Below are 12,532 nucleotides of genomic sequence, written 5' to 3' on the forward strand. Positions count from 1 at the left end.
AATCCATGTCATTATTATTATTATTATTATTATTATAACAATAATATAATAATAAACATATAATTTAATTATAACAAGGTTCCACAAATGTGATCGGTTATTATTTTGAATCCGTAAACGGGTGAATTTTATAAATTATTTTTTTATTATTTTCTTTCATCTTTGGACAAACTAGTAAATTAATTACAGTTAGAATGCAGATAATATTTCCTACACGGATGTGTGCTTCTGCCTCCAACTCCCATCATCCCTCGCGGTGATTTCTCCGGAAGAAAACCTCCGCTTTTCCCCGGGTACTTCCTCTTTCCGTCAACGGAGTTTAGGTAGGACGTCTATGCTCTTGATTCCCTTCGTAAAATCCGCTCTAAATCATGATTTTGTGACTTCATCCACTTTGAAACAAAATGTCGAAATGTTCTTTGAGTGTATAAGAATGTGTTCCGCTGACTATTTTAACGGATGAGCCGTTTGGAAGCATTTACTTGTGTTTTTGACCCGCTATGTGGTGACACGGCGGTGTGTGACGGCTAAAAGGCCGGCAGCGCGCACAGCGGATGTGTGTCTTATATTTCGTGATAGAAAAAGCTAAATATCATTTTAATTTATTTATAACTGTCAGTAAGTTGACAACAAGTTGCTCCGATACTGTCAAATCACGTAGCGTCACCGTGACTGCTCACGGCGGCTAGCATGCTATGCTAATGTTAGCTTCAGAGATTTAGCAACAAAAAAGTTGTTTTTACCTGCTTGTTAGCTCTCTCCCAACGTAGCCGCTGAAGTTAGCTTCACCCTAAGGAGTTGAATGTGTTGGTTAACTATTTAACTTTAATAAAAAATAGTGACTAGCCGGTAGCATCACCGTTAAAAGGCCTCGCAGCGTCATAGCACTCGCATGTCGAGCTGGTAAATAACCCGCTGCTCTCCTTGCTCTCCAGGACACGATGGGACGTGTGATCAGGGGACAGAGAAAAGGTGCGGGCTCCGTGTTCAAAGCCCACGTCAAGCACAGGAAAGGTGCTGCTAAACTCCGGCACATTGACTTCGCTGAACGCCATGGCTACATCAAGGGGATCGTGAAGGTAACGTTAGACCCCTGGACGTGGCTTTTTATACACACATACCTTGTTGTTGGTGTGTGACGTGACACTGACGTCGTTTGTCTGCCCCTCTTTGGACAGGATATTATCCACGACCCCGGCCGTGGTGCTCCCCTGGCTAAAGTGGCCTTCCGTGACCCATACCGCTTCAAGAAGAGGACGGAGCTCTTCATCGCCGCCGAGGGCATCCACACCGGACAGTTCATCTACTGTGGCAAGAAGGGTGAGTCGGCTCGGGGTTCAGCATGCAGACGGGGTTTCAAGCCATCATGTGTCGGGTGATCTAGTCGGCATCCTGTCTTGAGTTCATAACATCACCCAGCACTGTATTCAATAGCAAGAGACACATCGGCTGGTTTACTACAGCGGTATGGACCCAAAATTAAACTATTAGATATATGGCTGTTTTTGTAAATGAGCCAAGACGGTTTAAATGTGACAGATGCAGCTGTCGAATGACGGATTTAAAAAACGTGATGTTTCGGAAATATTACGGCCGACCTCGTCTGACTTCAGTCGGTGTTTTAAAAGACAGTTTATTAACATGAGATGTAGCACATTTGAACTCCGATTGTTTGGATGCATTTCATCATTTCCCAGCATCTGTGGCAACTTATTATTATTACCTATTTACGGCGCCTCTGAATCTTGTATGGTGTCCGTGTTTCCTTTCAGTTTTTAACTTTGGCCGTCAAGAAGTGGCGTCCAAGTAGGTGAGGCTGCTCCGACCAGGGTTTTAAGGGCTGATCAACTTGAAGCCCAGCGATTCTGCTCTTTTTGCTCTCATGTCGGGAAAACCAAACGGGCTGGCAATCATTGTCAGACTCCGATAACCTATCCTTGTATTTTTCATTCTTAATTATCGGTGCTCGCCAGAAGCACTCGCAGAAAAAACATAGAGCAGATGCTGGAAACTATTGCTGCACATGAGCCAACAGCAGAGCTTTCAGAAGTAATCCATCTTCTGATCACGCCTGAGAGATCACTGGTTAAGCTATTTAGAAGGAATATTGGCTCATAATAGCGTGATCGGAGCACCAATGCCAAACGCAGCGCCTGTTTCAGTGTGAAGCCTGTGCTTTATACATATCTATTTTGTTTAATCCCACAGCTCAGCTGAACATCGGTAATGTTCTGCCCGTGGGCACGATGCCCGAGGGAACCATCATCTGCTGCGTGGAGGAGAAGCCCGGCGACAGAGGCAAGCTGGCCCGCGCGTCAGGAAACTACGCCACCGTCATCTCCCACAACCCCGAGACCCGGAAGTCCAGAGTCAAGCTGCCCTCAGGCTCCAAGAAAGTCATCGCCTCGGCCAACAGAGCCGTCGTCGGTAAGGAGCCTCACCGCCTCCGTAGCTGACCTCGTTAATCACTGCGACGCTGGAAACTTAACGTCGTGTTTGAACTCTGCGTGTTACAGGTGTGGTTGCCGGAGGTGGACGTATTGACAAGCCCATCCTGAAGGCTGGTCGCGCCTACCACAAGTACAAGGCCAAGAGGAACTGCTGGCCTCGTGTCCGTGGTGTGGCTATGAACGTAAGTGAAGACAAACCGACGGCAACGGCGTTCCCTAGGATGCCAACTAGGGACGAGGCGATATCAGTGGGATGTTTCTCTATTGTCATGATTGTGAATATCTTCATGAGTAACTTGGAAAAGCTGTTTCAGTCGGCTAATCTTATAACTGTCCATTGTTGGGCTGGGAACATGAAAAAACATCACAATAAGTCGATCGAGGTGAATTTTCTGTCATGAATATCGCCACGCGTTACTTGGAAAAGCTTATCTGGGATGTCGGTCCGGTTGAACAGTCTTCCCCTGGAGGTCATGATTGTATCAGAACCTGGTTAGAAAAGAGACTTACATGTCCAGACATTTTCACAAGTCCTCATTAAGTTACCGTAACACTTCATATATTGCACATATCGAGCAACCTGCAGATGTTAGGCTGCTCGCTTGTCTTGGTTTTGGGGAGAAATTTATATCTAGCGTTTTTCAAGGATGGAACAATTGGATGGAATCGAACCCTCCTGAGGGTCTACATTAAAAAAACTGAACCATTTTGTGACTGTACTTAACCTATTCTGATCCCGGCTCAGTGAATGGAAGCTTGTAAGTTGTCGGGTTTCTGGGGCAAAGATTAAGTACTCTGAAGTGTAACTGCACATTTAGAGGCATGGGAGATGAGGAAGCAGCTACAATGACAAAGTGCCTAACTGACGACCTTTCTTCCCCCTCTCTGCAGCCCGTTGAGCATCCCTTCGGTGGTGGTAACCATCAACATATTGGCAAACCCTCAACAATCAGGAGGGACGCACCTGCTGGTCGCAAGGTCGGTCTCATCGCTGCCCGTCGTACCGGCAGACTGCGTGGAACAAAGACCGTCCAGGAGAAGGAGAACTAAATCCGATTGTCTTGATAATAAAAAAAAAACGTGTTCCAAAAGAATCCATTCTCTTGATTTCGTTTGTGATCTCACACACACACGACGTGGGGATTTGATGAGTAAAATGATCGAGTAGATGTTAAAACATGGAAGTTGACGACTGAATGAAGCTGTTGCTGGGATTTAGAGGGGCTGTTATGTTTAAAAATGACATGGTAATTTAATTAGATGACATGACATGAGACATCCACAACTAATCACTGCAAGTGACCTCACGCTTTAAGGCTGGTGTTGGGTTTATGCAGCTTAGACTAACGGTGGAAAACAGTCTCCTACTGAAGGATGTCAGGGTTTGTGTTCTTGAATTATTCTCAGGTGTTGCAACTAAAGCCTCACTAGGGAATATAAAGGATTTATTTGAAGAATTTTGAATTTAACTGTTAAAATTTCAATACTGCAGACGTTATTTTGTTGCAGTATTTAAAATGTGATGTTTTCATGACTCGGATTATAATCTTTTTGTGGACCAAAGAGTGAGTGGCTTGTTTTTCATTTCCAGGCTTTTTACAGACATGCAGGTCATCAAGTATTTCTCGAGAATATCTGAAATATTATTTTTTCTCGGGAACCTGGAGATGAAATCCAGCTTTTTAGTATTTCACTTCCGAGCCGGGTCGCTGCAGGGAGACAGACTTTAAGAAAGAACAAAGGTCAAATGTCACATCAAAAATGCTGGATCCTAAATTTCCCAAGATGCAACTCGGGAGCGTCTATAAATCTTTCCTCCGTCATCTTTCACATGATGTACTGCAGAGATGCTAACACACACAGATGCCGGTTTATTAGGTACACCAGACTCAAGCTAATGCAGTCTAATAAAACAGACTGCAGTAAATCATACCTTAATAGAAAGTTGGCATCAGAGTTGAATTAACTCAAATAAATCACGTTGGAGCGTGAAGTTTGTGGTTCTGTCCTCATTTATATCGACGAGGGTTCAACAGCAGCACAAACATTAGTTTGAGTGAGTGGACCTTATAAACTGACAGTTGATCCCGAGTTTAATTAGTGCCCTGATGGTCACGTGACCAGTGACCGTGGCGGTGACGTCAAACCAAAGAAATAAAAAATGTCAGCCGTCGAGATCACCCGTGATTTTCGGCGGACGTTTTCGTTTTTTATCGTCCACAATCACAAAATGAGACTCGGGGCAAGATTCCATGTTCTTTATTTGCTAAGGGCGCAATGCTTTTTTTTTTTTTTTTCTCGTTATATTTCTGTGCACAAAAAACCTCACAAAGTGAAAGTCCACATCGCGACTGTAGCTCCAGAATTCAACGTCACACCATGGCCAAAACAAAAGTCGGCAAAAAACAGGGCGCAGAACTCTGTACAGTCAATATCTTCTTTAAAAATAACACAAGGACAAAAATGTTCCTCTTAAATCAAATTCTATTTTTTTTTAGTGAAATACAACAAAATAAATTCTATAAAATAAGAGCAAAATATTTAAATATAATACGATGGGCAGAATATTTTCATTTGCAGGAGTATTTGGTATGTTTTTTTAGACAAAAAAAAAAAAAAAATCAAAATACATGCATTCAAGTTACCAATTAAATACAGTATTTACTGATGTTTACCTTTTACTCCTACAGAATTACAAATTAGCTCAAGTTGCAACATGACTAACCAGCCGCTATTCTTACATTACAACCCTGCTGTGGGACCTGGTCTCTGTGGAGAGAAGACCGGGGCGAGGGTCTCGCCGCCGCCCAGGATCAGTGACTTTCACCCCGGAGCCATGACGCCAAAAACCCCCGAGCGGCTTCCATGGCGGAGAGGAAGCCGACGGGCAAACGAGTCTGTCTACGACTAGGCTCTATTGAAGAGACAGAAGCAAACCACAGTCTATTACACACCAGATAACCTGGTGCCGGCGTTTCTGTTGCATATGTTTCATTTTTCAGATTTCCTAACGATGAAAGCTAAGCTGTCTATCCCACCAAAAAAAAAACAAACAAAAAAACAAAAACGGCCCGCCAAAAATGTTGAAGTTGGAGGATTATAATGTGCAATTGAAAAGCCACTTATTCATACATTGGTTCAAATATCTCCCTGGTTGTAGATAGGGTAGATGAGTAGAAAAAAAAACCCCAAACAAAAAACAAAACAAAAAAAATCGTCGTCAGGGTAACAACACCCGTCTGGAGATGTGGATTAAGAACAGCTTTAGGTTGTTATGATCACAAGTCTTCCCTTGGGCTACACTATTCTGGTGAGAAGCCATGCTAAATGTTACAGCATATTAACTAGAGCTTCAGAAAGGATTGAATTAATTTTCCAGAACAAAACAAAAAGAAAATAAAAGAAAGAAAGGCAATGAGTTTCAGAACAATGTTGCATCACTGCTTTTTCACATCAACCAAAAAAAACACCGTAAAAGTCCACCCAACCATTCCATACCGCACACTAAAACCAACCACAGCTCGTGAGTTGATTTGGCATCGGGTCATAAAGTTGCCAAGGAGCTTAAGAATAATAATATAATTATGATAATAACAATGCGTCCTTCTACAGTTGAATGACCAATAACCGTCCGATGGTAGAACAAACTTTACCGCTGAGCATGGGGTGATAAAACAAAGAGGAGTTGTTGTCTTCTTACAGTTTTTTTTTTTTTTTTTTGTGGGCATTTTTCTTATTTATAATATCCATTTTGTTTTTCATAACATCTGCAACACCTCCCAACAGCAAAAACCACACGAGTTATGCTACTGGGGGGATCCGAACAGTCAAAAACATTAACATACTATGTACACCTTATCGTCGTGGAGACAAGCGCATCAGCATCGTCAGCTCTGGGTACATTTTGTTTTTCTTCATCAGAACTCTGGTCCGCTCCCTTCGCCTCTGCTGCCGCCGGCAGGCCCCTGTCACACAGTCTGCCAGCCCCAGGCCAGAGGAGAGCGCCTCCCAGAGGCCCACAGGAGGAGGGCGGCCTGGAGAGGGGGGTGGGGGGGTGGGAGGCCTGGCTCTGCCCTGCCCTGGGGCCAGAGAGAGAGAGAGACAAAGACAGAGAGAGAGAGAGGCCCGACATGGAGCTCTGTTGACCGAAGGATGAGAGGAAGGAGAGCGGGACGATGGAGGCTCGAGGCACAGCAGAGGGGGGAGGGGCCGTTACTCCTTAGGCGGGGCAGGAGCTGGGGTAGTAGAGGTGGTGGGGGCGGGGGCAGGGGCGGGGGCCGGGGCGGGAGCAGGGGCCGGGGCGGGGGCCACCTCCTCGGTGCTCTCCCAGTTCTCTTGTGCTCGCGGGCCTGGACCGGGAGTGGGACCAGGACCGGGGGTGGGGGTGGGGGCGGTCTGGGCGGGGCCTGGAGTCGGGGCAGAGGCAGGACCGGGACGCTGAGGGTTGTTCATGTGCTGAGCAGCAGGCCCGGTGTACGGCTGCCCATGGGGGTGGTTGTTCTGTTGGGGGGGGGGGGGGAGAGAAGAGGACGTTAGAAACGTTTGTTAATGTTTCAACACAAGATCATCTTCATTAATGTTTGATCAAAGCTGCTCATTTGTCAGGGAACAAAAGCAGAGCGCCGCTCGCTCTTTAATTTAATCCTTTCAGTCCTGCATTTCACACTCGTCTTACTCTATTTCATCGTGTTTCTAATTTCTGTTCTCTTTGCTCTTAAATGACTGTTTTAACTGCTTAGAAATGTCCTTTTATCTCCTTCGTTTGATGTTTGATGGAAAGTCTCTGAATATCATCGTTGCTGCAGAAAAAGCTATAACAGGTGAACCCGGGTGAACTACAGGACCCAGGTGATCCACAGGACCCAGGTGGACCCAGGTGGACCCAGCGGCGCCGTGAGACGCTACCTGCTGAAACTGCGTGGTTCCAGGAGAGTGCGGGTACAGAGAGGTGTCCTCGGGAGGGGAGGAGTCTTGATCGTCGGGTGCTTCCTGTTCGTCCGGCTCCTGGTGGACCAAGAGAAACGTTATCGCACATTAAGCTCCACCGTCCAAACAGCACACACAGATATACTGATGTTTATCAAGACGTACACAGCAGGAAATGCTAACTGTATTTTTGAAGGTAAACAGTGGGTAACAATGTTACGCTTGTGTGTGTTTTCAGTGAGGGGGGGGATCTAATACTCCAACGGTGTTAATTTATCGAGTAAATGAGGTTTAAATGAGGTTTAAATGAGGTCCGATTATCTGAGTGGGAGGACTCGACGCCCGAGAGCGTCCGGACGCTAACTCTGCAGAAACAAACGGCCAGCGGGAGCAAACTCTCCGACTCGGAGGTGATTTCAGCGCCGACGTTTGCTTGATTAACGTCGTCTTTCTCCGCTGCCAACAAACTCCGGGATTATTTAACGTCCGGGAGAAATAAATTGCAAATATCTCCTGGACGAAGAGATGCCATCACTAAGAAATCGGCCTTTTCTATCTGGCTATTATGAATCAAAACTTAAATGTTTTTCTTTTACTTTACGAGTGGACGACGAGATGGAGGATTGGCAACTTTGTTTGTGTGTTTGGTGACGGCAGATAAAACAATTAAAGTCTCTGTTGAATTAATTTATCATTCTGGCAGTAAAGCTCCCGTTCGTCTCTATTTACGTAACACTTTAACGACATAAATGCATATCAAAGAGGCACACGAAGAAAATGGAGCAAAGTTGACACAATGGGAACGTCTATGAGGACTCAACATGACACAATGCCTCTGCCTCTGATGACTACGGGGAATATATAATATAATATAATATAACATAATATAATATAACATAATATGGTGCAGGTCTGGCTAAAGTGTCGCCTGTGTTGGAGATCTATACATTGGACAATCTGTTCATTGTTTCGCTGCTGATTCTTTAATAAGAATGATTTTTTTTGTTCATTTCCTGCCTTTATGTTGTGGTGCCTGGAAATACTGACCTTCCCTGGGCTTCCCTGAGTACACTTGAGCTGTGTATGGAATATTACAGGAGAAGTGTGTCATTGGACTGGATTTGTCAACATAAAAAATACAAGTAACTTATTTTTTAAGTGAGAAACAAAAACAAAATAAAAACAAAGAAATGATATTTGTATGCATTGTGAACTGCAGCCATGAATCAAGACAAAACATATTCAGCATAGCAAACATAGTCATATAGCTGTAGCTCAGGTGGACATTAAACATTTAATGGCTTTTTACGGCTCCAATGAATTCATCGTCTATGAAATAAAATGATTAGCTAGAAAATCAGAAGAATCAACAAGCTGAAAAACCCAAACATATTATAAATGACAGGAGATCGAGAAGAAGACAAATTAATCGTTAAGATGTATATATGTATGTACAAATATATAGACGCAGTTAAAAACTGGTCATGTGATGCTATGGAGGGATGTAAAAGTTTTCCAATATTTCCAATATTCATATATCTGCCAGTAACAGGAAGACCCCTCCGTATTGACTTAGATAGAAAAGTCTGACAGTGATTTAGGCCCCGCCCACACGTACCAAAACAATCTTTTTTTCTCCGTTTTTCCTTGGCGTCGTTAATGACTCAGCGCGCTGTAGTACATACTCCAGGCCCTTATGTGGCGCTGTTTCTGCTACAAAAATACACCAAAAACGCAGAAGAAGACGTTTCTGGGACGTGGTTTAAAAAAAGTGCGTTTTCAGGCACCGAAAACGCCGGATCCGTGTGGACGGTCGGCCGTAACGCACAAGACTTCTTCGTTTACACACAAAAAACATTTCCGTGTGGGCGGGGCCTCAGACATCTGTCCTGAGCTACAGACGTTTTCCACTTCCATACTAACGACTGGCTCGTTAAGCTCAGTCACCAAACGACTAGAGGTTAACGTGTGTGTGTGTGTGTGTGTGTGTGTGTAGGGTGTGACGTCAGTGCCATTACCTCCTCGGGACAAAGTTCACAGGCCTTGGCGAGTGTCATACGTGCGCTGTGCGAACGCTCCAGGAAGTAGCCGTTGGAGGTCTCGTTGCTCTGGACCGGAGGGGACCAGTTGTTGTAGGTGTACTGGGGGTTTCCCGTGTACGGCCTCCTCTCCAGCTCGTCCCCCAGCCACTCCACCGCCCACGTCCACTTCCGCTTCAGGTCGCCGTTGCTCTGTGTGGAGAAGGAGAAGACGCCGATCAGAGAAAATATATAAATATATATGGCTCCACCTGTTGTGATCACGTAATGAGATCCTTTCTGATTCGGTAGATCTTGAGCGTACGTTCGATGGAAAGCTGGTAGAGCTGTAAGGACTGTGTCGTGAGGATAGAAAGCACCTTCATTAGGTACGCAGATGTACATAATTATCTTTACGTTAGACACTTAAGCATTTACTTATGAATATATATTTTTGGACATCTAAAGGAGGAAAAACAAAACAGCAGTATTGGAGCAATGTTATTCTCTTACATTGTACATTTTAAATGCATCTAAGATAGGGTTTTGTTTTGCAGACTAACGAGACGGGTCTACCTGTAGGATCTGGTACGCCACGGAGCAGTTGCTAAAGAGCGCCACCATGCACTTGATGCACTGGTAGGCCCGTTTCTGGTAGTGGTTCTTGGAGCGCTGGATGGTGTCGAAGAGCCCGTCTCGATCGTCGGGGATGCCCTTCAGCACATTGTGGATCCTACGCAAACCAGAAGAACTTTAATCTCCCACATTCAAAACAAATGACTCGCGATTTAAAAAAAAAAAAAGCAAGCAGCCTGCAGACCTGTGTGTTTGCCAGGAGTCCTCGATGAGCAGGATCTGTAGCAGCAAGTCCAGGTAAGGCCTCAGCTCATAGGTGTAGGAGTACGCCACCTGCAGACACACGACAACCTTGATGTGTGGTCTCGTACTCAATCACAGACGAGAACATCTCCGGGCCGAAGGTTTACCTGCCAGAGCAGCTCGCTGAGCACCGTGGAGGAGAACTGAGGGTTCTCCCAACAGCTGAAGCGGAGCAGCTTCACGGTCTCCTCAGAGTTGCTGCAGTCCTCGATGATCTTCTTCACGTAGCTGGTCCTCACGAACAAGATCTCGGCCACCAGCTGCTGCACCGGCATCACCGGGGCCGTCAGGTTGGTGTCACCGTACGGGTTAGGGAGAGGAGGGTTGCCTGGAGAAGGTGGAGAGGGAGTAACTCATCGGAAATGCATGGAGTCATTAGAGGCAGGAAGGTGTACGTATATATACACTTTGTCTATGAAAGCCCTCAGCTCCAAGCTCTGCGTACACAACACGGAGGCTCAGAGAGGCTGCTGTGTCAGTCACTAGATCCTGAGCAAGGATGAGACTCCTCATCGGGCTCAGACTTTCAGATTTCATGTGCAGCTGAAGGGTGAAGCGCTCACCGTTGATGGAGGACTGCATGCGCGAGGAGACGTCACAGCAACGGACCAGCTGGGAGACCACGGTGTAGAGCTTGCCCAGCTCGGCGTACTGGTACTTGATGGGAGGGCCGGGACCTTCATCCAGAGCGACCAACATGAAAGTGGCGGGGACATTCAGCTTCAACAGCTGAGTCTTTTCTGCCAAGCCTACGGGAGACGAGGAAGGAAGGGAAGCAGCGTTTTCAGTCCCTAAACATCAGGGATGAAAGGAACAGATGAACATGGCAGGAGTGTGGTCGCCGTGTGCTCCTTACCCAGATTGGCATACATGACAAAGAGGTTGAAGTACTGCTGCAGGTGACGGCCGTGTTCAGACACTTCTCTTCTGAGCAGGTTGAGTACGGCTCTCAACAGGTGGTCACTTAGACTGAGGTTATCACAGCCCTGATGTAAAAACACAGACGACACGGCAGGGTTACAACCACCAGAAAACCTCTCCGATAACCTCCGGAGCTCTGCCGAAGTCTGGCACGCACCTGAGTCGAGGGTCCTGGCGAGGCGGTGGGGGAGGGGCACGGACCGTCTTGCAGGGAGAAGTGAGCGATGAAGACGATGAGCTTGGCAAACGCACCGCGGACCTCAGCGCTCGGGCACTCGAGCAGGTACTCCGAGAACCGGTTGGGGTTCGCAAACAGGACTTTGTGTGCAAACCAGTAGCGTACATTCTTACTGTGTCTCAGCAGGATGCAGAGGGCGTCATACCTGGAGGGACGGACGAGGAGAATAATTATAGAAAACGGACAAAACGGAGATAAAACCCCCCAAAAAACCCACACAGAGAGGCAGACGGAGCTTACCAGTCACTGGCAGGACCCCGTACTATTTTCTTGGTGTGAAAACCTGTGCTGAAGAGGAACCTAGCAGCCAGCTGAGCACTAATCATTGCTATCTCCTCTGCCTCAGGCAGAAGATGGTCTTGGCCTGATAAAAAGAGAGCAACGGTGAAAAAAATACAGTGGAAAATCTCCCTGGTAACATGCTTATAAGACCTGATATTTTAGGAAGCTACCAAATTAAAAAAAGATGCACTGGATCGTTACAGAGAATATATCCTGTGTCTTTTGATGATTTTACGTTGATTGTGATGACCCGGACGCACGCAAAGCAAATTACTAAAACGTTGATATGTACATTATACAGTATTCCCACATCATATAGAAACGTGCACAGCAGTCTGCAAGTAGTCGGTAAATGAAGTGCTTTGCCTCCATCCTGCAGCACACTGGATATTAAAGCAGACTTTAGGCTTCAGGGAAGTTTATCCTAATTTTAGTCATAAAACACCTTTGTTCTTATATTTGGGGGATTATAAATAAAACGTGTTACATTGATGTTTACTCGCTGTAGACAGTCTGCACCTTAAAATCAGTCATTGTTTCATTAGAAATGCAATGTGCTGGACTACAGCTTAACTTATTATGAATAGTGACCTAAAATGCACCGAATGCTAGAAAATCACATGAATAACACAGGAGAGTTAAGACCAATCACATATCAAATCATACATTCACCGTTATGTTCAGCCAGTAGATGGGATTGTTAAAAAATCGACGTTTTTAAAAACATCCATCTGCTGAAAAGCATTTTGAAGAAGACACATCAGCATCTCAAACGGCTACGCAGCAGACCAAACATACTGATCGCTGCCCTCAAACAT

General features: G+C 45.6%; 2 protein-coding genes across 5 annotated transcripts in view; one reads left to right on the forward strand and one right to left on the reverse strand.

The window, feature by feature from the left end:
* Positions 1-246: 246 nt before the first annotated feature.
* rpl8 (ribosomal protein L8) lies at positions 247-3,544 on the forward strand. The gene is made up of 6 exons (XM_084023057.1): positions 247-323; positions 936-1,079; positions 1,179-1,320; positions 2,209-2,427; positions 2,517-2,632; positions 3,342-3,544. The coding sequence occupies exons 2-6, from the start codon at positions 942-944 to the stop codon at positions 3,498-3,500; spliced, it is 774 nt and encodes a 257-aa protein (XP_083879183.1). The 5' UTR covers positions 247-323; positions 936-941; the 3' UTR covers positions 3,501-3,544.
* Positions 3,545-4,693: 1,149 nt separating this feature from the next.
* usp9 (ubiquitin specific peptidase 9) overlaps positions 4,694-12,532 on the reverse strand; it is a 34,099-nt gene continuing 26,260 nt past the window's right edge. For 2 of the 4 annotated variants that reach the window (XM_084023012.1, XM_084023014.1), the window contains 11 exons: positions 11,673-11,796; positions 11,352-11,577; positions 11,130-11,259; positions 10,837-11,022; positions 10,381-10,601; positions 10,215-10,303; positions 9,971-10,127; positions 9,395-9,607; positions 8,424-8,453; positions 7,356-7,454; positions 4,694-6,950 (listed from right to left, as the gene is read on the reverse strand). In XM_084023012.1, coding sequence (XP_083879138.1) covers positions 6,663-6,950; positions 7,356-7,454; positions 8,424-8,453; positions 9,395-9,607; positions 9,971-10,127; positions 10,215-10,303; positions 10,381-10,601; positions 10,837-11,022; positions 11,130-11,259; positions 11,352-11,577; positions 11,673-11,796 — 1,763 coding nt within the window. In that variant the 3' untranslated portion in view covers positions 4,694-6,662. The remainder of the gene's footprint in view (positions 6,951-7,355; positions 7,455-8,423; positions 8,454-9,394; positions 9,608-9,970; positions 10,128-10,214; positions 10,304-10,380; positions 10,602-10,836; positions 11,023-11,129; positions 11,260-11,351; positions 11,578-11,672; positions 11,797-12,532) is intronic. The other 2 variants (XM_084023013.1, XM_084023015.1) reach the window with 1 other exon arrangement.

The sequence above is a fragment of the Eutrigla gurnardus genome, assembly GCF_963514095.1.
Source record: "Eutrigla gurnardus genome assembly, chromosome: 12".
In the NCBI taxonomy this organism is placed as follows: domain Eukaryota; kingdom Metazoa; phylum Chordata; class Actinopteri; order Perciformes; family Triglidae; genus Eutrigla; species Eutrigla gurnardus.